Source organism: Lagopus leucura, unplaced genomic scaffold (genome assembly GCF_019238085.1).
Source record: "Lagopus leucura isolate 7727_CA_CO unplaced genomic scaffold, USGS_WTPT01 35097-0_obj-0_obj, whole genome shotgun sequence".
Taxonomy (NCBI): Eukaryota; Metazoa; Chordata; class Aves; order Galliformes; family Phasianidae; genus Lagopus; species Lagopus leucura.
In genome coordinates this window covers 18,441-43,230 of record NW_024965299.1, presented here as the reverse complement: position 1 = coordinate 43,230, position 24,790 = coordinate 18,441, and the positions used below count along the sequence as shown (strand labels likewise).

The following is a 24,790-nucleotide window of genomic DNA, read 5'->3' as shown; positions in this document are numbered from 1 at the left end:
TTTTATATTCCTCCAAATGGCCAGACCCTTTTTCCACACTCCATAAGCTTTCTTCTTCCATTCAAGTTTTTCCATGAGCTAACTGCACATCCACATGGGTCTTCTGCCACCTTTGCCTGATTTCTTACACAGAGGGATGCATAAATCTTAAGCTTGGACAAAACAATGCTTGAATGTCAACCAACCTTCTTGGTCCCCTTACCCTCCAAACTTCTAGCCCATGGGATACCTCCAAGCAGTCCTTGAAGAGGTCAGAGTTGGCTTCCCTGAAGTCCAGGATTGCAATCCTACTTATTGCCTTGTTTCTTCCTGCAAGATCCTGAACTTCACCATCTCGTGGTCATGTGCATCCAAGGCTGCCCCCAACCTTCATCTCCCCTGCCAGGCTCGCTTCATAAGAACCACGTCCAGCAGTGACCTCTCTCGAGTCCCCCACTACCCGTGCCAGAAAGTCATCTTCACTGTGCTGCAGGAACCTCCTGGACTCTGTGTGTGTGGCAGTGTCGCTTTTCCAGTCAACATCGGGGGACAGAAGTCTCCCACTATGCATTATCAACATCATATAATATCAACAGAGAGATGAAGTTAAGGTCAAGAACATCAATACCTAAACAAGACACTCTGTCGTTCTGCGTGCTGCACAGTAATCCTTGCAAACATTCCTCCACCACTGCCCGTCAATGCAATCCCTTGCCACGCAAAAAATCATTTCTCTCTCACATGATGTTTGCCTGCAAACAAATAAGTCCAGCAAACGCCTCATTCTGCTCTCTAAGCCTTTTTTTGTGTCCTGCCCTGGAAGGGCGCATGCCTGCCTGCTGCTCACTGAGGCACAAAGCACAAAGCTGGCCAGTGTGTCCCACTTACCTGCTGTCCCAAAGGCATGCACTGCTGTAGCACCAAGCCCCTCAGACCAGCAGGAGTGATGTGACACCTACAGCTCTCCTGGAACACACCTTCTGTGATATAAGCCTGTCCCAACATTGCTAGAGGTAACTGAATCATTTTTTCCCATTAATGTGGTGCAGACAGATGGGCTCTTTTCAAGGAATCACAGAATCACAGAACAGCCAGGGTTGGAACGGACCTCAAGGATCATGAAGCTCCAACTCCCTGCCACAGGCAGGACCACAGCCTCCACATTTAATGATAAACCAGGCTGTGCAGGGCCCCATCCAACCTGGCCTTGAACACCTCCAGGGATGGATGGGGCATCCACAGCTCTCTGGGCAGCTGTTCCAGCACCTCACCGCTCTCATAGCAAAGAACTTAAGAAGGAAGAAGTAAGAATGACATGAAAATGACCAAGCTGGGTGAGACTTCCCATACCACTATGCCCCTCCTCTGCTGCCCCACACACCCAGGTGGCTCAGGCCACCTCTGTCCCTGCTAAAGCTACAAGAGGGAACAAAACCAGTTCCCAGAGACACTGACAAAGAGCGTCTGCACAGATGATGGTTGGGTTTGATGGAGAAGACAACTTCGAACAGGTCAGAACAGAGCTGTGTGTCTGTCCAGATCCCTCTGCTATTTTGCCCTCCCTACCAACAAGTGCTCCTTTTGACCTTCAGAACTATTCCTTACTTTTGTTCTTCTTAGTCAAGCGATTCCTAACGATGCCCAGGAATACTACAAAGATTCTTAATGTCTGGATTTCATATACTGAGGGAAAGAAAACACTGAGCAATGTAATGATAACCAAAAACCAGGAATATACACAAGGAGTGAATGAATTTGAATTTTTGAGTTTAAAAAGTAGAATTTTCAGAAGGATGTGAATGTCCAGCTCGCATCGAAGTCTTCAGCTCAGGCAAGGTTATCCACTGGGTGCTTTGAGAAACGTGAGCTCCTAGCAACTCGAAAAGGCAAGCAAATTTTACACATACCTGGCAACCTCTACGCTTCTCCATTCCTACGGAAATGGTGTAAGTGGGGTGGTTAATGAGTGCAAGTGACACCAAACTGGAGCTACGTGTTACTCCGCATTGCAGGCAGCTTGTTAGAGGGGTTATGTGGGTGCTAGCAGCTAGGAACGGGGCTCCAAAGCCAGCTTCCGCCCCAGGTTAGTGGGTGACAGCCTCTGACCACCCCCTCCCCCAGCAGATTAGTTTAGGATGGTAATGAAGGGGCAGGGTACTGTACCTGGTGATGGGCAGGTCGAGGCCCCGCTGCAAACTGGGGAAAGGCGGGAGAAACAAACACAAAAGGAAAGGCACAAAGAGTCAGAAACACCACAATGAAACCAAAATGTCACACTCTATGCAAAAATAAACCCACAAGAAAAACCACAGTCAAAGCTGTGCTGCAGGACAGTGACAGACAGGTACTGAGAGAGAATGGGTGAGCACCGCTGCGGGGAGTGTGCGCTGCTGCGGAGCTGGCAGACAAACAGCCAAAGCTGCCAGCCGTTCAGAGGCGCTCTGGGGCAGTGCAGGCATTCGTCACCCTGCCCAGGGAAAAACTCAAAGAAGCAGCGGTGAAGGTTTTCAGCTGTTCATAGTGGAGGTAAATGGTGAAAGCAGCTGGCCTCAGAGCCGCTCCCCAGTCTGCGATGGCGAGGGGCTGTCGGCCCGTCTGAAGGACACGGGTGAAGCCGTGCTGTCCCCACGGGCACCGCTGGCACTGGGAACGGGAGAGCCCCCAGCCCCGAGCGCGGGCACATCACTTCCCACCCGCCTGGGCTACATGGGGAGGAAAGCATTCAGAATTGAACATGCTCGGTCGACATTAAAGCATTTTCCAATAAGTAGTAGGTTATTAAAATAGAAATAAAAATGAATGCAAGAAATGGAAAATATAAATAAAGATGACAAGGTATCCTCTTTAAGAAGCCAAGTTAGGTACTTCAGCTCTTAATTCTCAGCGTAATCAGCAGAATCCTCAGATGAGAACAGGTACACCTATGGTGACAGCTCCAACAATTAAAGGGAGCAATGAGACCGGGTCCCACTGTGATGTTTCTCTGCCCGGCACTGCGCAGTGCTGCCCCACATCCCCCTGCTGCCCCTGCTGGGACCCTGAGGGCTGCCACGGATCCCGTGGTAGAAAAGGACTAATGAGAAAAGCAATCAAAACTGGTTGCTAGTTACTGACTCTTGTAACGAGATTTTTTCTCAGTCAGAGTAAGTGGAGTGGGAATGACTTCCAGCCCTACATCCCTGCTATTTCCGCAGCATGAAATACAAGATGCTAGTTTAAATATTCACTGGTCCAGCTGATTTTCTCCCTAATAAACATTTTAATCACTCGTTTTCCATGTCTCCAAGAAGCAGTCTCTAATACCGGTGTTCACACACTGCCTCTACCTTCACCTCACTGCAACACCTGGGTGGAAAGTCAAAAACCTTCAGAAACGAGGACATGCACACACAGCAACTACCGTGAGAGCTCGCAGTCACCTGTGCTGCCTCAGCCCATGACATCCCCACCCCCAGCTCCTGAACCACCTCCCTTGGCTTTCCAGATAAGAAAAAACAAAAGATTCACAGCTCTTCAGACCAAAGACCTGCTGTGGGAAGCATCAGCCTGTGGGAGCCTAGCAGAGATGGATGCACTTTGGGTCTCTGTTCCTCAGGAAGAACTCCTCAAAAAAATGTTGGTTGTTTGAGAAGAAGGAATAGCGCTGACCTGGAAAGGCTGAGAGGGGCCTTTGTGGTGCAGGCTGCACTCCCTGCTACATGCCAGTGAAAAATAAATACATCAGATGTGTTTTAGAAGCACTAAAAAGAGCATAATGGGATACAAAAACCTCGTGCTGCTTAATCTGAGGGTCAAAACTCCTCTCATCACTGTTCTGCAGGAAAGATTCGTTCTCATCAAGAACTGATGCTTACACCTCAGGAAGCCAGAGACTATGCCAGCGTGAGCAGCGACATGTTAAAAGAAAAAAAATATAGATAAATAAAAACAAAACCACAAAATTAGTGAAAAATACTCTGATCTATTTGCACTGGTCACCATTGGCTATTGATTTCTCTCAATTTTTATTTTTTTCTTTTTTTAAAAAAACAGTTCAGGTTGACAGGATTCGTTCCTATTAGCAGCTGTAAGCAACAGAACAAACTGTAGTCACGGCTGGCTTGGATTCAAACGGACGCTTTGCTCTTCTGAGGGCTGCAAGATGAAAGCACGGCTCGTGGGGAAACCCGGCAGCACACATCTGGGCACGGCCGCTATCTGCTGCTGGTGGTCCGGCACAGGGAGCACCGACCCGGACAGAGCCGCTGCTGGACGGCACAAACACCAGCGGGGCTCTGGCAGACGCACAGCGGGCAGCCGGTGCTGCCATCACCTAACAGCTCATCTGCGGCGGCGTCACACAACTCGGATTTCATTCTCCTTCCCCCTGCTGGAGCTGCACCTTGACATTCCCGCTATCCCACAGCGGCAACGCCAGGAAGTTACCGGGACAACGCGTGAAGCCAGTTGGGATTGCAAACGCAGCTGTCCTCAGAGGAACAGGAAAGCCCGAGCCGTGCAATTGCCAATGGCCCTGGGATGCATGGAGGAGCTCCGGCCGCACCGCAGCATCACCACAGCGGGGCGACGGGGCCACGTGGGGGTGGCAGAGCCACCCTGCCGCCTTCCTCTGCCCTCTGCTCCCTCCCCTCACCACCAAAAAAGAAGGCTAAAAATAAATGAAAAATAATAATAAAGTAAACCAAGGCCAGAACAAAATGCAAGAGTAGCCCAGGAGTGGCCGGCCTTGCATTTGTTTTGGGGCGGGGAGGTGGAATGGAATGTTATGTGCGTGGCTTTTAGTAATGGGGGTGGAAATGGTCACTAGCAGAGCAGATGGCAAAAACTGCATACATGAGAGTTAAAAAAAAAAAATGGTTCACGACCACAGAGAAACGGCTGACAACTGCAGGCCAATTCTTCCTCAGTACCTCTTTAGTAACGGCCAAGCCTCTACAATTTGACACGTTTTTGGCCAAATCTCCTAAAAACATTATCTGCTGAGCAGAAAACCCAAAGTCACTCTGGTCTCCATCTAACAGGTCAGACCTCCAAACTTCAGTTCAACTTTGGATATTCTGTTGCCACTTAACCTGGCAGGAACTGCCATGGGAGCTCATGCTTTTAGCAAAGAAGCAAATCAGTGCAATTCTGTAGATCAGCCAACAAAAAGATGTGGTAAAAAAAAAAAAGAAGAAATAAAGAAATAAAACAGTGCCATCGGCACAATTGCCTGCAAGAAGGAGTACAGTTTGTTATATTGCTTACAATGCAGTATTTTATCCAGCCTCTTCCAGCCAGGGACCTGTAAACCGGACTCTGTTCCAAAACCTTCCTCCTCTTCCAGTTGTCTGTGCAATGTATTGGCACTGTTCTGCTGGGCTGTCAAAAAAACTGGTTTAGAGATGCAGCTCTTCAGTCAGGTTTTGCTCCAGTTCTAACCATATCAATTTATTTTTGCTTTTCAACAATTAAAGATGTTGAATATACTTACTGAGCAAAGAGCTTTACCGTCAGTATCCCACGTTACTGATCAGAACAGGGGACTAGGAAAGCAGTGGGATCTGGTGGGGTCCCCATCACATCATCAAACCTGGTATTAATTGGCTCACCCATGGCACAGAGGTCAGCAGCTCTCAGAACTAACCCTCCTGCAGCCCTGGGGGCATCTGTGTGGTCACACAGGGTAAGCTAGCCCTGTACTGTACCTATTAAGTGGGCAAACAGAAGGCTTCTGTCTCGGAAGCTTTCAGTTGCCACGCTTCAGCAGCATTCATCTTACTCTAAAAAGAGAACAGTGCTGGGAATGGTGCAGTGGTTTCACAGGTAACCTGAAGTGTTGCGACGCATATGCAGGTTCACAAGAGACGCAGGGACTGCTGCTCCCTTGGCAATCTGAGGCTTTTGGCACGGGGGCAGCACGCCAGCAGGCCTGCAGCACAGGGCTAAGCGTGCAGTGCCACAGGAAGGTCTCCTAGCACCACGTGGGACTGCACTACAAGCTGAGATTTGCCAACAAGAGCTCAGGAAACCAAAGGCTCGTCACAGCCGAGCAGTACAAAAAGATTGCGCAGGACAATGAAACCTGAAGGCAGACGGAAGGGGGAACGCCTCAGGAAGATGGGGGGACACAGAAGCTCTACCTTCCACGAGTGAACACCTACCTACTGCTAAGCAATAAGTGGGCAGAACTGAACCAGTGGCACTGAGTAAAGCCCACAGGCCACTGGGGACTAAGTGTGGCTGCAGAGAAGCGCTTTAATTTACTGATCTTTGTGCTACCACTTAGCAAATACTTCCTTAAAGAAAACAAAAATGAAGCAAAGAGAAAGACTCTGGTAATGAATCTAATTGGAAAATGAAGTGAACCTGAAAGCAACTATGCTAAAAATAAATCATGTTATTTGAATGTAGATGAGAATCCCTCCATCGTTTCTTTTCTGATAAGGAAAATTATCCTACGAGGACAACGCCTGCATATTCAGTCAAGATTTGCCATTTGGAATGTGCTTCCAGTTCGGAAAAACTGACTTTCCCGAGAAGTGGCCAAGTGCTGCAGACACACATACACACAGAGAACCACGCAAACAAGGAAGGGAGGAGATAAAGCAAAGGTGGGCTGCCTTACCGGCGAGCGGGTCTGAGGCTGAGTGTTCATTGTTTGAGGGGCTTGAGGGTACACCAGCGTGGTTGGAGCTGCATTCTGTCCTGAGGGGTAAGGAGCCTGCCAGGGAACAAGAAAGTAAACACAACATGAGTGTACTCACGGATTTGTGCCAGAAGGTGGAAAACTGAATGCATCATCACAGACTGTTGATTACCATCAAGATAAAAGACAACACACAAACAGATTGGGCGATTATGAAAGCAAAAGCCGCCTCTGTCGAGGATCCAACCAAATTGAAGTCCAGAAGTGCCCCCATGGAAAACATAGTGACAAGCACACACCAGTGCCACTCTCATCACAACTCTGCGGTCTGGTCCCTCCAGCCACAGTTTCCAGCCATGCAGCTCCCAGAAGGCTGCTCAGAACCTGTTCCCAGGGAGAGCTGGAGCCGTAGACATTGCTGCCAAATCCTCCACAATCCACAAGAAGTAAGCTCAAATGCATTTACTAGAAACCACTGCTGCTATAAAGCATTTGCAACACAATGAAACCTCCCGAAATTGTTACAGCTGTAAGACAGACCATTGGCTATGTAAATTTTCACAGTTCCACTGGCTTCAATGGGCTATAACAATTTGTACTACCAGATGCTCTTCCCCCATGCTATTTGCCCAAGTAACAACGAACCACAGCTTTAGAGCTATACCAATCACCATTCTAACAAGACATTCCTCCTTTCTGAGGATGCTTTCTTGGGGTACTCGCCCTTAAAAAAATAGCAACTACAATTACAGCTTACCTTTTCTTTAAATAATAATGTCATAAAGAAAGAAAAAAGAAACTCGTGCAACAGCAGTTCCACAGCAATCAAGACAGGATTTGCAGCACAGTTGGTGATCCAGCGTAAAGCCTGGAGCTCAGTTTCAGGCAAGCAGCGCAAGCAGTGGCTTAGGAACAGCAACAAAGCCCTGAAACGCAGTGCTCTGCAAACCTTCTGTGCTTGAGACAGCAAACCATGCCAAGGGTAAGCAGGCCTGCCCTGACCTTCAAGGGAGGATCAGCCAGCCCTTACAAAGTGTATCAGGAGTTCTACCGATGGTGGGTTGTGGATAACGTGGAGAACACATACTGCTCACCCCCCAGACTCAAGGTGCATCACATTGCCAGGCCCCACGCTGCCCCACTTGGCCAAACTGGTCATCACTGAGCAGAACCCAAGTACAAGCACACAGGTGCTGAAGGGCAGTGTTCTCACTGCACAAGCTAACTAAGAAGGACGTTCTGTTATTTTCCACCTGATTTTCACATTGCTTTTTGGGTCAGGGAGATAATAAATATCCCTGTCTCCAAATATATCATCAGATCTTTGCTGTGAATGTAGAATAATGAGTAGAACATTTAGCTGAAAACTGTTATTCTGCAGCAGCTCATACCAACACAACAGAAAAGACTGGGCCAAGAGCCATGAAATGCTTTCATCAGCTCCTGCTCTAGAAGCAGCAACCTCTGCCCTCCTCCTGGGGAGCTCACTTAGTCCAATCCTCTCAAACCAATGTTTCCTTCCTTTCTTACCACTGGCAAAGCCTCTAATTCACAATAACAAGTCATTTGCCTTCTAGTTTTTGAGATGTCAGATGCAGCATCAAATATTTTCCCCTTTTATTTGACAAGTGTGATTCTGTTTGAGCTGTTCATGTCACGCTGAGTAATAAACACTATCTCACATATCTCACAGCAGTAACGGTGCTGCAGTGAGGGCTCTCAGTCAATCAAACAATCAAGCCCTAACGAGACGCAGAGGAAATGGTATCTTTCTGTCCACCATCTAGTGAGGTCCTGCCTCCACGTTACCTCGCTCCTGACTTTCTGCCCATCGTGACATTAAGGCTTCCTCTTCCCCAGGAGGACCAACAGCTCTGTATCCATCTGGGTGCTCCTCTCACATCCTACACGATGGAGTCTCCCATGCCTGCCCTGTGTCTCAAGAGAAGAGGCCTTACCCCAGACTGCTCCAACCGCTCCTCCTCCCCGCAAAAAGGGGGAAATATCAGGTTTTCCTCCCCTTCTTCAGGCCCAGGAAAACATGCTTTCTTCAGGCTTAAATAGCACGCAACAGAAAAAAGCCCAGGTTAGATACAATTTCCACGCTACCACCGACCCACCTCCAAACAAGGATCCCTAAGAAAGGGAAGAGCAGCTAACACTGAGCCTAACAACTCTACATTTAGCAGCACGACTGCAACGCAGGCATTCAGAAACACAGTGCTACACTCAAATATAGCCATCTCACTGATAACAGATGTCATTTCTGACACTTGCAAGGCTGAGAGGCAAATGCAAGATGCTGCAGCACGGTATCCAATTTGTTTAAGCATTTAAACCCTATCAGAGTCAGTATAGCATTAAGTTATTAAAAAATAATCACACAAAAGCTCAAACAGCAGCCACTGATGGGCCCCTCCTGCTATTAAGCTGTCATCAAAACAAGGTAATGCTTTGGGCAGCTGCCACCGGTCCCAACCACGACGGCCGACAGCTGAAGCACATCTACACCACAGCACGGGCAGCAGACAGGAGGAGCTCAGAGCCACCACGCAGCAGGCAAAATCTGACTTAGCTGCCATCGCCAAAAGGCAAGGGGAGCACTCAGAACCAGAGTGCTGCAACAGAGAGCCATGGGCTCTGCAGGAGGGACAGGCACTGAAGGAGGCGGTGGGGAACCCCGTATGTGAGGGACTGTTTTGATGTTGCAGAGCTCAAGGCTGGGAATGTCACGTCCCTGTGGGTAAGGGTGGGGGCAGACCAGCAAGGCAGACATCCCATTGGGAGCCTGTGACAGAAGAGCTGACCAGGTGAGGAGGCAGAGGAAGCGTTCCATGAGCTTCTGCTGAGACTCTAGGAAAGAGAGCTGACCACCTTTGGAAGGATGAGCAGGCAGCTTGAGAAGAGTACAAGGACTCCGCTAGGATAGGCAGAGAGAAAATTAAAAAGGTGAAAGCCCAGCAAAAACTTAATCTAGTCACTATTATTAAAGACAACACAAGATGCTTTTACAAATAAATCAACAGCAAGAGGAGAGCCAAAGAGAATCTCCAGCCTTTACTGGATGCAGTTGGGAACATTATCACTGAGGATGAGGCTGAGGTTCTTAAAGCCTTCTTTACTTCTGTCCTTAATAATCAGATCAGCGATCTTCAGAGCACTCAGCACCCCGACCTAGAGGGACGGAGAGCAGAATAAGCCCCCAAATTCAGGAGGAGACAGATCTGCTGCTCCACCTGGACCGCTGTAAGTCCATGGAGCTGATGGGATCCACCCAGGGGGCTGAGGGAATGAGCAGAGGTGACAGCTAAGCTGCTTTCCATCATTTATCAGCAGTCCTGGACAGCAGGGTAGAACCCACATGCCTGGAGACTGCTAATCTGATGTTCAACTGCAAGGGCTGGAAGGAGGATCGGGGGAGCTGCAGGCCCAGCAGTATGACATGAACTGCAGGAGGTCACAGAGCAGATAGTCCTTACGGAGCTCACATGGCAGCTGTGGAGCACCCAGGGGATCAGACCCAGTCAACACATGTTCACGAAAGGCAGCTCCTGCCTGACCAACCTCATCTCCTCTGCAAGCAGGTAATCATCTCCGAGTCACAGGGAAAAGCTACACTCCACCTAGAGTTCAGCAAAGCTCCCGACTGCCTCCCACAGCACTGTGCTGGGGAAGCTGCAGCCCATGGCTGGGACAGGTGCACTCCTTGCTGGGGCTGAGGGCACCGGGAGTGGTGGTGAACGGAGTCACATCCAGCTGGTCACAGAGATGTTCCCCAGGGGTTGGCGCTGGGGCACAACCTGTCTGATACCTTCACTGATGAGCTGGATGAGAGCACTGAGTGCACCCGCACTAAGTTTGCAGATGACACCCAGCTGGGAGGAGACGTCCATATACCTGGGGTGGGGAAGGCCCTACAGAGGGACCTGAATTAACAAACATCATCTAAACAAACATGTTGTTGTGTAAGAGCTGTGAAACGTGCTTCTGTCTTGCATGCTTCAAGCTAGATGGGTGTGCCGTAGCTAGTATTTGTGTTAAACAGCATAATGGGAAAAGAGACAAAAAACGTGCTTTGTAGATAACTGCAGTACATAGCAGACTAAAATACTACCAAAACAAGCATCAGAATAAATCACAGCAATCCGCTGCCCTGCAGACAAGTAGGCTGATTAAAAGTATTGCACATATTCATCTGTCAAAAGGACTTTTCCTATGCCAAGCATTTAAATAGGTACACAAAGTAATTATAATCATATTCTGTCATGCTGGAAATGTGTGGCTTTTAAGCACCATGGCTGGAACAGTGAGCACGAGTGAACAACAGAAGAGATGCTCCAAAAAGTCCCTAAATAAATTACCACAGAAGGGAAGCTTGGGAAACAAGTTTTGCTCCGCGCATAAATCCTGGTTCAGAAGCATCTAAATGCTGGCACTGAGATCCCTGAAGTGCAGCACCCTGAGCTGAAGCAGAGCTGCTCCACTTCCAAGGCACAGCAATTGGCTCTCCTGAGGCTTTCATCCTCACGGCTGTGTTTGAAATGTTGCTATCCATGGAGGGAAAGGCGATCATATTTGTGTTTATGTATTCCAGCAGCTTGCTGGGGAAAACCCTTTCCATCTTTTTTGTGCAGAGCTCCGGCTTCAGGCTGCCGACTGCGTGAAGCAAAAAAGTAAAAATAAAACAAGAAATTGTCGCTACCAACAAAACAAATGAAGAAAGTTATTCTTAGATCAGCTCCCGAGCTGGTTAGTAAACACTGTGCCTGCTGCGTAACATGACGCCCTCAGCACTGACAGCACTGGGAATAAACAGGCAAAATGCATACATCAGGTTCAGAAAGAGCTGAGTCACGCAGCTCTCCGCCTCCCGCAGCCAGCGATGATTTTTCTTGTTGGAACAGAACTCTCCCATCTCCAGGCAGAAAGGCACTGCTCTGAGCTCCCCACCTTCAGCAGCCCGGTGAGACGTGGTTCAGCTCTGTCACCGCTCCCTGCACTGTCTCCTGACTCGTGGAAGCAGTTTGGATGGCTCTATATTTACTGAAGTGATGTAGCTGGAGGTGAAATGGTCTTGCAGTTCCAACACATGACCGTGACTCAGGAGCCTGCCGCTGTCTCCTCTGTCGCTGAACCTCAGCCTGACCTTGGGTGAGAAAAACCTTTGGACTTCCAGTTACTCACTGGTAACAACAGCAGTGGCTGTGCTCCTTGCTGGGGTGAGCTGGAGCTCAGCTGAACGCCAGCAAAACGCTTTCATCTCTTTGGGAGGAACATGACAGCAGAAGCAAAATATGTTATAGCTATACAAAGCACACGGGGCCAAAGGCAGCTCCCAGCTATCCTTGAGTAAGCCCAAAGGCCCTTCGTCCTGATCTGCAGGGTGACAACCCAGCCCACGACAAGCCAAGCCACCTCCAGACCGCTCCAGGTGGGCACGAAGTAACCCCAGATGGAAAGGTTCTTACACCAGCTCCCTGCCACAAAACCTAACTGCTCCAGGAGTGAGAGACAAGACAGCATAAGATCACTGCATGCCTGCCTCCTTCTCCTGCCCTACTTTTAGGAGCCAGACTCAGTTCCCCCTCCAGCTGCTGAACTGTTTTCCTGGAGGAAAACCACAAGAGGGACCGCAGGCCAGCTGTATGGACACAGCAGCGCTTGAGGTTGCTCGTCAGCACAGAAAAGCCTCTTAGAAAGCTTTCCCCTGGGCCACTGGGCTGTACGGCAGCAGTTTGGCCTCGGCTGCAGGTGGAAATCCCTGCGGCAGCACAAACAATTGCTTGGTTCACAAACACAAACGGATCCCAGCAGAGACATGGCTTGTAATCCTGAATCATCCTTCGTTTGCCCACCCACGGCCAAAACGCTTTGCTACCTGAATGACTGCAAGTGTGCAGCACTCGTAAACAGCAGTTCCTCAGCATTTCAGCCCTCAGAATTAAGAGGATAATCATTTAAATCCCATCTCTCCATTTCTACCTACTGACTTCACCCACAGGTAGCTGCAGTATTCCTCCAGGCTGCTGCTCCTACAGAGGAGCACCTCGATTCTCCTCCACCTTCAGCTTTGGAACAGCTTCAGTTTTAGGCTAAGAAAGGTATAAGCAGCCATGAACTTGCATGTCCCCAGAATAAGCTGTCCTGTCACCTGCCCCAAACCAGGCCCACACTCCTTCAGTCTTACATCAATAAACATGGGCCATTTCCACCTACACACTCCTAGCTCCTATTCACAACAATACTTCAACTGTGGGTAATCAAACACACCATCAGGGTGTTCTGTTTGAACAGAGAGCCTCCCTCACAGCTCCATGTTCAAATACGAGATTCTTCGGTGTACAGTGCAGTGAGAACCTCTCGTTTTGATCAGCTCATTTGCTAATGATGCAGCATCACTGAAATCAGCTCATCCTTATCACAGCATCCTGCCTTCAGGAGAGCTCCCCGTGCTGCAAAGTATTGGGAAGCAGCAAACTCAGCCTCTAGAAGGATAAAAATATCCTGACCTGGGAGGAATTACTTCTTTCACAAGTGTGGCACAACCTTTGTTATCTTTACTGCTCTGCAGCAATTTATCTCAGGGTATCTCATCTGTGTCATTACCATCCCCACTCAATTTTTAACGACCTTTTTATGGCTTTGTATGATTTAGCATCACACATTTGAGAGGGCCAATGCAGCAAGCTGAACAGGCAAGCAGAGCCCCAAGGAGCAGGCACAGCACTGCAGGCACTGGTCTAACTTCAGCACCAAAAATCACATTCCCACCAAGGGAAGAAGGCAAAGAAAATGCAGTTTCCTGTCCCCTGCACAAAGGCTGTTTGTGCAGAGGGCACACAGACACAAGATACCCGCTCTTTTCCTTCCTGCTTAAGACACTGTGGTTATTATTCCTGCAGAGATGTTACAAAGGAGAAGGGTGAAAGGGGAAAGCGAGACAAAGTGTCCCTGTTGGACGCGCTACCTCCCAGGAACTCAGGCTTACCCTGTGCTTTTAACCATTGTGCATATTCCCATCACACTTCTTTTGCTCAGCATCTGCACTGCTGAAGGCAGGCAGCCCACGGCACAGCACTTCAAGCAAAGGTAAACTCAACACATGGCTTTGGGAAGCAAAGGACAACCCCTGGGCTTTCTGTTTTGAGAAATAAAAGCGAGGAGGCATTCCAGCTGCTAACCAGATCCCAGTGCTGTGGTCACAGTGAGACGTTGCAACGCGTTCATTCTGTGTCACTGGGGCACAGACATCCTGCCAGGCAGGGCAGCTCCTCACCGTGGCCATTACAGCCCACCCATACAGAATATCACCTGGCCAGGTTCAAAACCATTGCTAAGGAAGGCACGAGGGCAGGGAAAATGCCACAGCAGATCATTGTCTCGTAACATCTGTAAGTACTGGTGTGACTGAGCTGGTTTCTAACAGAGGCTGAAATGCCAGTCCCTGTCTGGAACGCAACACATGCACTGGAAGCTGGGGGTGGTCTGGTCATCACCATGACACAATCAAGTGAACTGCTATTTTCCATAAGGAAGGTACTCACAATATTGTGAGTCAGGGGGAGAAAGTCCAGCACCTCTCCTGTTGGGAGCAGATCTGGATCTCTCAGCAGAGCCCACAGAGTTATGTGGTGCTTTTCACTTGGCCTGCCTACAAGACCTTGTCACAATTTAAGGACCACACGCTGTGAGGAAAACCACTATTGCTTAGGAGTACAACCTGCAGCCAGCTGGGAGCCCTGCTCCGTGCCCTTCCTCCTCACGGCTTCCTCCAGTGGCCAACTAAAAGCTGCATCTGCCTGGGTGGGACATCACCCAACGCTGGGACAGAAAGGACGTCAGCTGTCCATGTGGGACCATCCCTTCTGTTAATCTGCACAACCAGGTCTGGGGCACTGGGCAGACCAGGAGGAGCAGGTCTGTAACTTCAAGATGAGAATGCTCAGGTGGGATCTCGCTGATGTGACGGCACAGAGAAACAGACTCTTCTCAGCTGTGTGCCTCGGGACAAAAGGGAACAGTCACAAACTGAACTACAAGCACTTCCACATTGATAGAACAAAACCAGGTCGCTCGGGCAGCAGTTCCCCTCCTGGAGAAGCTCAAACCCCAGCAGGCTCAGCCCACAACCACCTGCTCTCGCTGCCTGGCCTGCAGTCCGTGCTGACCCTCCGTGGTTCCCCATGGAGCACTGCAGCAGTCCGAGGGCCCTGACTCTGAAACGACTTTCAGGAGGAGGCGCTGAAGTCAGAGCTGGGATTTCACAAATTCCAAAAACACAGCCTTGTCAGAGAGGCTCTGTAGTGTCAAACCACTTGAGAAGCTTTCCTAGCGAGCAAACTTGTTTCTCCCAAGATTTATCTTGCTGCAAAAATATTTTTGCCCTTTCTGTTTACAAATGCAGACTGTGCAAAGCTCTGACTTTAGTGCTGACTCCAGTGTTTACGAGCACACAGTGCCTTCTGCAACACATCGTGTTTGCTTGAGAACGATGTCTTCTTCTGGAGCGTTCAAGAAAACATCAATTAAATAGCATGGAACAGAAGGTGTTATTACAGAAGGAATACCACAGTAGAAATTATTAAATGTAAGAAAGCGGCAAGTTGCTTCACGTTATTTTATGTTATCAAAAAATATGGGGAAATCTGAAAAGCATCAACATGAAGCACAGCGCTTTGTGACTGTGACAACAGAAAACGTGCACAAAACCTCCAGAAAACAGGGAGCTGTGACACGTTAGAGACAATCCTGCTGGCCAGGCAGCCAGGGTGCACCGGGTGAGCTCTGCATTCAAACCTCTGTCTGCAGCAGGAGACCGGGGCGACTCCAAGCCAGGGCAGCTTACACCTGACAGCAAACAAGCTTAAGGAGAAAAACACTGACCTGCACCTGCTGGCCACCCAAGACCACAGCACTGACCACTGCTCTGCCCAAGGACCGGCTCTGCACAGACCTCATCCCAGGCACAGTCTGTGCTGCAGCCCTCACTGTGCTGGTGTACAGGTGACCAATTTGTAACAGGTTCTCCTCCTTCCTTATTAGAAAGCGGAAAAAATGAATGAAACTGCCTTCAGTCCCTCCCAGGTGCACCAATATTAATGCCAACTCATTCATCCCCTCCGCACCATGGCTTTAAAAAATTGTTTCCAAGGCTAAGTAATTATGGAAGTTACTGGCATCAATGTGCACTTGAAGCCACACTGCACCCTTCCTGCTATCTCGGAGCTCCACAAAAGCCTGCAGCTCTTAAACACGGGTGCATTCCCCTAATTCAAAGTCAGAACTAAGGAGGTAAAAGGCACGGGGATTCATCAAACCCATGGAGAGATGTTACACGAGCAATCATCCCCCACGCTGTTAACCCCATCAAAACGCCCCTAATCCCATTACACAACACAGAGTTCAGCTGCCCTTCCAGCAGCCCTTCCACACAAAGGCCAGAAGAAGATTATGCCTCTCCTGGGTTTATCAGCTATTAAATAACTCACCGTTCAGATCTCCACCTGCAGCCATCGACTCTTCTCAAGCTCAGGAGCAGTGAGCTGCATTACGAACATGAGTGTTACCGTGAGCACATTGCAGGGCGTGCTGCTGGCACCCCTGAGCACAGTCACGTCAGTGTTCTTTATCCCTGTTATCTGCTATGGGCAGACGACCTGTTACTTCGTTAAAAGCATCTGATATCTGAACTGGTGATGGGAGGGAAATACTGAATAAACACCATGGTTACAACGGAGCTCCAGCTCCCACAGGAAGGAGCCAAGATCATAAAGAAGGGGTGTGGGGATTGCCTATAACATGCCACAGATGGCACGCAGACATTGCCTGGCGCAGCCTCCCAGGCCGTGAGGTACCAAGCAATATCTCAGTGCTGTTACAAATGCTAATTTTGCAATGGTGACATTTTTGAGGACCAGAATGAGACCACAAAACTCTTTTCACTTAAGGCAAAGAACCAGATGGTAACAAGCTTCAGCTAGTACAGTCTGTTTTGGATTTAAATCAGCCACCTAAAAGTCAAGGTCTCTGTATACCGGGATCCTGAGAATTCAGCTCTCTGCACTCTTGTTTTCTGAGTGTATCTCGACGTTGTTACAAACAGACAAGGCATTATTAAACACAGCTGTCAGTGAGTACAGCAGCTTCAGAGGGAGGTCCCATCGGATGCCACAGGGCGCTGGGCAGTGCCAGCCCAGCAGAGCGCTGATCTGCAGTGCACAGCATGCTTGGAGCAAGACCTGAAGGCTTTCATGATTACAGATGAAACTCCCGGCCATTTGTTACAAGAGTTGCTGGTTGGTGCTGTACACTGTTGTCCTGTACCAGAGGAATACCTCAGCATACACATGAGAGCCCTCCGTTCAAAGCTAAAGCAGAGGAACAAAGTGTCGTGTTTGGAACACCGCTTCTCATCCACTCCCCCATTGTGTTCCTTCATCTCACACACCAGACTCCACCATGCCTGCTCCCTGGGATCCTTCACAGCATTCTGAGGCCTTGGGGAGGAAGACTGAGCAGCCCCATCCCGATGCCCCAGCTCTGCGTGCTGCCTCCTGCCTGCATGAGCCCCTCTTCCTCCTCTCATCGCTCAGCAGACAGAGCAAAGCACTCTTCTGCTGTCTTCTTCCAAGTCCCAGTCTGGTTGCTTTGGAAGATCTCTCCTTTATTGCTGTTCCCTTCACAAGGCACAGCTACACAATAAATTACCACAACGCAGAGCCAGAGCAGGCTGCAGATTTACAGCCCCTCAGCTGCTTTGTGTTAACAGCCATGTGAGCACCACGCTGCACAGCCTCACATCCAGCGTGGGATCAGTGCTCCAGCAAGCACTACCCCGCCGTGCCCTGTGCCCTACCTGAGCCCACCAGAACTTGCTCCAGTTGCCATGGCCAGGAAGAACCTTATCTACTGCCTTTTGCCGATTTCTCCTTTTCTCTGCATGCTGAGAAAGTCTCAGACGAATCGAGGTGAGGGGGCAGGGCTGTGCCATTCCTCTCCTGCTGCACAGGGCCCGCTGCACAGTGCAGAGATGTGAGATGCCGTGTCTGCTGGACCACATCTGCCGCAGCATCACTGAGCAATATGTGCTGCGTGCTCCTGAACACCAGCAGAGCTCGGCACATTCCAGAGCAGCGTGACTTCAAGACCCAGGAGTTTGGGAAGCGGAGGGAAGCAGAAGTGCTGGTCTTGCTGTAGGAGCGATTCTCACACTGCTGAGCTCTCCTTGTCGTGCTGCAGAACTAATTCTGAAGGGCAGCACAGTGCCAGAGGCAGGTCACTGCAGAAGTTGAACAGCAACCCTCTCTCCTGTTTGGCTATGTTAAGTGGAAAAGGCAGAAGAGTAAGCGAAAGAGACACTGAGCCACAGCAGCACACAGCCATCTGTTTCTGTCCATTTAAATGGAGAAGAAAAGACAGCTACAGAAGTACAGCACCCATCTGCACCTGGCTCTTTTTCCCACAGCAGACACTAACCACCCCGTATGCTGTTGCAGCTCGTGCCATTCCAGCCCTGCTTCCCCAGGCCCAGGAACCTCTCCACGCCACGCTGGAAGCTCATCACAGGTACCTGCAGAGCTACAAAGCACCCCAGTTTTGTACAGGGAGCAATCCCTTTGCAGAGCACTCAGCTGACGGCATCAGAGCAGTCTGGGACCACCCCAGTGACATGCATGCTAGCAATACGGCAAAATGGTTTTTAGATCTCAGTACCTGAAGCCTAAAAACACATACATGTTTTCATCCATTGCTGCCTACACGGCCGTCCCCACCCTGAAAAGACTCAGTTTTAAGAATATTAATTAAGCCACAGGTCAGGGGAAAAAAGAATGATGCCTTAATCAGATTCTTACCCAAATGAAGTGCTTTGTTGCTTACCATCTTCGTTGCTCTCAAATCAAGAACACACACATCAAGTACGACTGGAAAATGCAAAGACAACCTCTGCTCAATCAGCAGTGTGGGCTGTGGAGATACGTGGCAGTTCACAAAACGCGACCTTGCCATTATAGAACTCGGGAACACAACACTCATCAGAGCCCCATCAGCTCCGGGCCCTCTAACTCAAAAGGGAAGCAGCAGGAGTCCAGCAGTTTGAACAGAGAAAAAGAATGATCAGAGCATAGAAAAATGTTCATGTGATGAGAGACTTAAAGGAGTTTTGATTGTTTACCCAAATGAAACAAACACATGAAGTCGTGACAGAATTTCCCCAAAAATGTGGTCTGCAAACAAGAGATTTCTACTCACCTCATTTCTTAATGCAAACACAAGAGAGCATTTGGAAAAACCCAGAGGAGAAAAATGATAGATGCAATAAATAGGCAATGCCTCCAGCCCACATCCTGCTAAGCCAGAAAATTGGTTATTGTGATATAACACTGCAACTCAACATTTGACCAGAGCTGAAGTGAGCTACAGGAGAGAATGCTAACATTTCTAGGGTTGAAGGCAAAAAAAAGAACAAAAAAAACAGAACCACATACCACAGCCTTTGAGTTGACCCAAACCCCTACCAGCTAAGGGCACGGGCAAGCACACGCTGCTGACTGCTACTGCTGCTAGAAAAAAAGCACGACTGATGCTGTTCTGCCACCAAGTCCCAGCTTTGTGGCACTGCTGCAGAACTGCCCCGACCTCGTGTGTCTGAGCCAGCACGCCTCACCCCCCTGCAGTCCCACCAGCAGATCTGCTCCATGCCAGCAGGGGACACACAGACACAATTCGGGGTCCTGCTAGCAGCAGCACGGTGGCACAAGCAGGCTGACGCTCATTTCCAAGAGGATAAGAGCCAGCAGAACAGGAAACGAGCGTTTTCCCGGCTGGCCAGAGCGCTGATCTGGCACACAGCCCGCCATCTACATATGCACTGACTCAACAGGAAAATATTACGAGAAGAAAAAACCTTGATTAGAGTTTTCTTGTTAAGAAGCTGCCTAGAATGTCCTCTTTCTTCCCCTTTTATCTACCATGATTAGCTTCCCTCTGTTGACGACGTCTACCAGGAACAAGCTCTGTGATCCCTGACACAAGCCGGCCGGCATGCGGGGTTTGCTCTGCAGCTCTGCTGTGCTCTTCAGCTCAGCCTTCAAACCAGAGACTTCCTTACCAACAGCCATGCAGCGAAAGCACAAGGCACCGCTCAGAGACTGCTGACTGACACCCGCAAGCTACTTGTGATCCTGAATAGATACTGCAGCCTCTGACTTCCCACTTCATAGAAGACGAACATTCGCACATTTTTCAAACACAAACACAGGTTCCAGTTTTCCCACCAAGCACGTCAGACACGGATCACTAAGCTTTATCTAGAATGCAGAACACAGAGGTGAAGTGCTCCTCGCATGACCTCACTTGTTATCACACATCTCGCAGTCTGAAAGGTCAGTTGGGGTTTAATATTTCACCCAAACTGAAGAGGTTGGCAGGAAGGGCAGAAGCTCGCCTCCTCCAGCACAGCCCTTACCACCAGCTCACAGCAGCATGCAGCTGTCCGCAGCCTGTCCTCAGCAGCCAGATTGAGGTGCCCTTCCACCAGCTCTTACTGGTCACAGACAAGACAGATAACATTGAATTTGAGCAGCAAAGCCAAGAAGTGCACAGGAGGAAAAGAGTGTGGCTGGGAACGTGCTGCTCTGGCGCTCTTACCTGTGAGAGCCCTGGGGACGACGCGTGTCCCGGTGGCGTTGCAGCAATATTTGGGTGTCCCTTATTTATTTCATGTGCAGTGTAAGGGGATGGGGCAGGAGGACCCGGCTGTCTTGCTACTTGTGTTACCTGTGTGGAGATAAACTGTTAGTAAAACAGAACATTAGTAATCCAATCTGTAGAGATGCTGTACTCTTCTTAAGAAAGCAGCTAGCAGCACAGTATTATCATCACTATTTTTAGTGAGACACCGTACAAGTCAATGCACACAGATAAGGAAAATGGGAAAGGACCAAATACCAAGAGCACCAGCCAGAGCCCCTGGGAAATGGGGAGGAACGCTGGGGCCGTGCTGTGCAGCATCCCTCTGGCTCCAGGCTGCAACCTTCCCAGCTTCCCATGACATGCTGTACCCAACCACACCGGTTCTGCATCACCAGAAAGGCAGGAGCAAGGCCCTGGATCTCCATCTGCAGCTGAGCGTTAGCACCAAGCAAAGGCAGCATGAGGGCAGAAGCCACAGAGTTCAACTACACGCTTTCCCAAGTCGCGCTGTTACATTCCAAACATTGATGCTTTCTTAAACATTACCTCCAAGCCTGAAACAGCTGCACCATCAACAAGAACGATACTGTGCAATTTCCCAAGGCTTGGGAACGGCCCAGAACCATTCACTGCAGGGAGATTTACAGCACCCCGGTGCTCACCCTGAGGGCAGGTCAGGGACGAGTCCCCCCAATATTACATACAGCGTATTTACATAAACTGAAGTCAGGGTGAGATATTTGCATGATAGCAAGCTAAAAAGCAACAAGTCCACGAGGGCACAATTTCTGTCCCGGCATGCTCAACCAGGGGTTTGCTCTGCTGTTTACCACGGGACATTCTGCAACAGAAACTTGGGTTGAGGTAAATAAGGAAGCAGATGTCCATAAATCCAGAGCTGACATTATTCTCCTGAAAATGGATACAGAGAATTCCATACTAATTTGCTAGGTATCTGTATGTTTTGTTTTTCAGAAGCCTTTATCCACATTTTAAAGAAAATAACAGACTATATGAGAGGTGAACTCGGGCTGCAACTCTCTGAGTTTAAATCTTCTGTAGGTTTCTTCCCCTTCTGAGTCCACAACTTCAGCCACACAGCCACATCCAGGAAGCCCTCAGGTAAGACCAAAAGGGACAGGGCACAACACAAGCATCCCTGAGATGCAGCAAAAATTGACTTGGGCAGAACCTCCAGCACCCAATGACCAGCACAAAGACCCCTGGGATGCCCCATGGGGCAGAACAGCCTCCTGAGCCCACCAGCACGTGGGCCTGCTCACCTTCTGTCATCTCTTTTCTCCAGAACTGCCTTCAGCATCCCTTTAAGGGCATCACAGTGGGCTGGGAGTGCTCGCCCCACCACCAGGGATAACCCTCTGCCCAGGGCTTTTATCACAGGGGACAAGCACCTCACAGCAGGCGCAGGACTGACTGCAGGGATCTCTCTGCTGGGAACCACCAGGAAGGCAGCAGCTTACACGGAAACATCCAAAACCTCCCACCCAGAAGCAGCTCTTCGGGCACACGCAAGCACCTCCAAGCTCCCAGATCAGCTGCACTCATGCCTCCTCTGTCCCCATTCAGCTCTTCCAGGACTTAACTCCACATCTGCCACCTGCCAAAAGGGCTCGGGAGGAAAGCTCTCACGGAACCCAAGTGATAAATGGCACTCCTTTCCCTTAAGCAGAACACCTTCTCCCATATTTGTATTTTCTAAAAGCAGACACATTTCCAGCCCTGCCTTCTACTCCTGCACCACACAGGTATTTTTCACACTGAAATGTCATTTTAGCTCATTCTTTACAGTTACTTTTACATTTTACATCAATTTACATTTTTACAGTTGCCTTTTCCCCAACAGGCAACCGCATTATACCCTCAAAGATCTGAAATGAAAAAACTGCGTAGGGAGGATCCCCTGGGCACAGAGGTAATGAGGGGAGGAGGAACCCTTGTGCAGCAGCCTGTGTTCTTCTACAAACACTTATGCTGGCTGCACAACACAGAGGGAACTTCCTGCATCCACAGCTTTCCTTCCTGCTTCCCAAATAATAAGGAGCTGCCTGGAAGCATCTTTTGGCATTCCAAAGATGTGCACTCTCCCACCAGAAAAGCAAAGCAGTGCTTTAACAGGGTCCTGCTGATTTAGCACAGCTTAGAAATAAAACTGGGATTCCAGCTATTGCCGCATGGGAAAAGAAGAAATGAATCAAAGGAAAATGGTGTTCTACGTTCACAAACACTGCTGCGTTTTGGTGGTGTCTCCTCGATGACCCAGCTTTATCAACAAACACCAGTGAGCCAAAGCACCCATCCCAGGTTCTCACTGTGCCATCACAATATTTCTCCGCAGCTCCGAACGGAGCGCTCAATGCGAAGGCCCAACCTCTTTGGGCTGCTCCTGTGACAGGACACGTAGCACAAGGCAGGAGGGATGGAGCCAACCAGCTGTATGCAGGACGCCTTCATCCCATCGCCACTGCCTCGGGAAACCCAGCGCTCTGCTGAATCAGCAGGAAAGGAAGGGATCCCAACTCCTGCAGATCCCATCACTGCTTACAATGCAAGAAACCAGGAATTCCAGTGCTGGGAAGCACCCAGCAGCACTGTGCAGATACTCACAGTGCTGTACACGGCAGAGACGGTCGGCGTGAAGATCCGCTCCTCCAGGGGCTGCTGCACGGGGCCGCGGTGGATCCTGAGGGCAGCATGTTAAGGAAAGCAGCACGGGGAGGGACGTGGGGGCAGCGCCACTTCCTCCCCACGCAGAGCCACAGCCACCATCGCCCTGTTTGCACTTGCCTCCATGTGGCAGTAAGTCACCTCCTGCCCACACAGCGGAGCTGCTGCCAACAGGTTTTACGTCTCGGTGTGGAGCCACCTGCTGTAGTTCTCCCAACTTGGAAAGGTACCGAGGGCACCCAGAGGAAATAAAGAGGGAAAGGAACAAACAAATGAGCAATCCCTGCTCCAAAAGAGACCGTTCCTGAGTTTGGAAAAATTGTTTCATCCTCGAACAGGTTAGGATTTATTTTCTTATTTTAGAACTCATGTAAGCCATGGGAAAATAATCTTCTCTGAGCAGTCAGCTCGCTGCCTGTGCCCAGGGCTGGGTGCTGCTGCCAGGGCAGCTGCTTCCACATCACTTCTGGAAAGTGATGGTTCTCATCAGATTAAAAGGAAACCTCTAAGTCCTTCTGCTACAGGACTTGATCTGAGCACAAGACTGAAGAATACAGAAGTGCCTTAAGTTCCACTAAGCTTTAATGAGATCCAAAGGATGGAGAAAGTGCTTATTTCCTGTACCCGGCTTCTGGCAAATGCAGGCACTGGGTGGGCAGCACAGTGCTCCCGGGGCTCTGAAGGGATGGGATGGGATGGGCAGAGCAGTGCTCGCAGGGCTTCTATGGGATAGGATGGGATGGGCAGAGCAGTGCTCGCAGGGCTCCTATGGGATAGGATGGGATGGGCAGAGCAGTGCTTGCAGGGCTCCTATGGGATAGGATGGGATGAGCAGAGCAGAGCAGTGCTCGCAGGGCTCCTATGGGATAGGATGGGATGGGCAGCACAGTGCTTGCAGGGCTCTGACAGGATGGGCAGAGTGCTGCTCCGGGGCCACAAGCGAGGTGGTCAGTGAAGCCTGCCCTCAGCACTCTGCTACCAGGGTAATTCAGCCCCCGTTGCTGCATGCCACCCAAGGTGCCATGCCACACAGACAACAAATGCGCAGCACTTACAGCCAGGAGGAATTCCTCGCCGAAATCTCCCTCCTGTCCAACACAAGTGAGCCCTCTGCCAACTCCCAGGGTTAAACAACCCCACTGCATGGCCCTGCTTGTACCACGTGTGCATTAAACAGTGGAAAATATGAGACAAAGCCATCAGGTGAGCATACAGAGCATAGAACCACAGCAAACTCAAACCCTCAGCACCATCTGCAGCTTTCTGGTGCACGGAATGTAAGGGAATCAGCGGTGCTGGCAGCATCAGCGCTCCGTGTCCGAGGGAAACTCGATCACAGCATGAACTCCTCAGGAAGAAGTTGTGCAAATCCTCCCAACTTTCTGCTCCAAAGCAGCTGCTCCTGTGCCCCAGCGGAGCAGCAGCGCAGCCACGTGCCTGGTTGTTTAGCAGGTACTTTAAATCAGCGAAACCCATCGAGACACCCCAAAAATTAAACAACTTTTCCTGGCATGAGCACATCAAACTGCAGTCAGAGGTTCAGAGACACAGGCAAAGACTTCTCTAAGAAGCCACATCCTCCTCACACCCCTCATTAATCCTGACATCAAGGACAGACTGCTGACTGCTCAAATCAAAGAACACACTAAAAGGTGTTTGCAAAATGGCAGCAGTGGGGTTTACAGCGGGTACACTGCCTGCAACAGCCAGGCTGCATATTGCAGCCCTTACTGCTGCAAGCAGATGCAAACCATGCTCTGAGATTCACCACCTGCTGTACTTACTCATAACCAAAAGGATCTTCAG

The 24,790-nt window shown here is 49.8% G+C and overlaps 1 protein-coding gene across 9 annotated transcripts in view; it reads right to left on the bottom strand.

The window, feature by feature from the left end:
* The window catches only part of EIF4G3 (eukaryotic translation initiation factor 4 gamma 3), a 92,417-nt gene that overhangs the window by 49,299 nt on the left and 18,328 nt on the right, over positions 1-24,790 (bottom strand). For 5 of the 9 annotated variants that reach the window (XM_042892485.1, XM_042892482.1, XM_042892486.1 and 2 more), the window contains exons 1-3: positions 20,255-20,336; positions 6,587-6,682; positions 2,143-2,175 (exon numbers count right to left, since the gene is read on the bottom strand). In XM_042892485.1, the coding sequence (XP_042748419.1) occupies positions 2,143-2,175; positions 6,587-6,616 (63 nt within the window). In that variant the 5' untranslated portion in view covers positions 6,617-6,682; positions 20,255-20,336. Of the gene's footprint in view, positions 1-2,142; positions 2,176-6,586; positions 6,683-20,254; positions 20,399-22,924; positions 23,001-24,790 lie in introns of those variants that run through there. The other 4 variants (XM_042892488.1, XM_042892490.1, XM_042892489.1 and 1 more) reach the window with 3 other exon arrangements.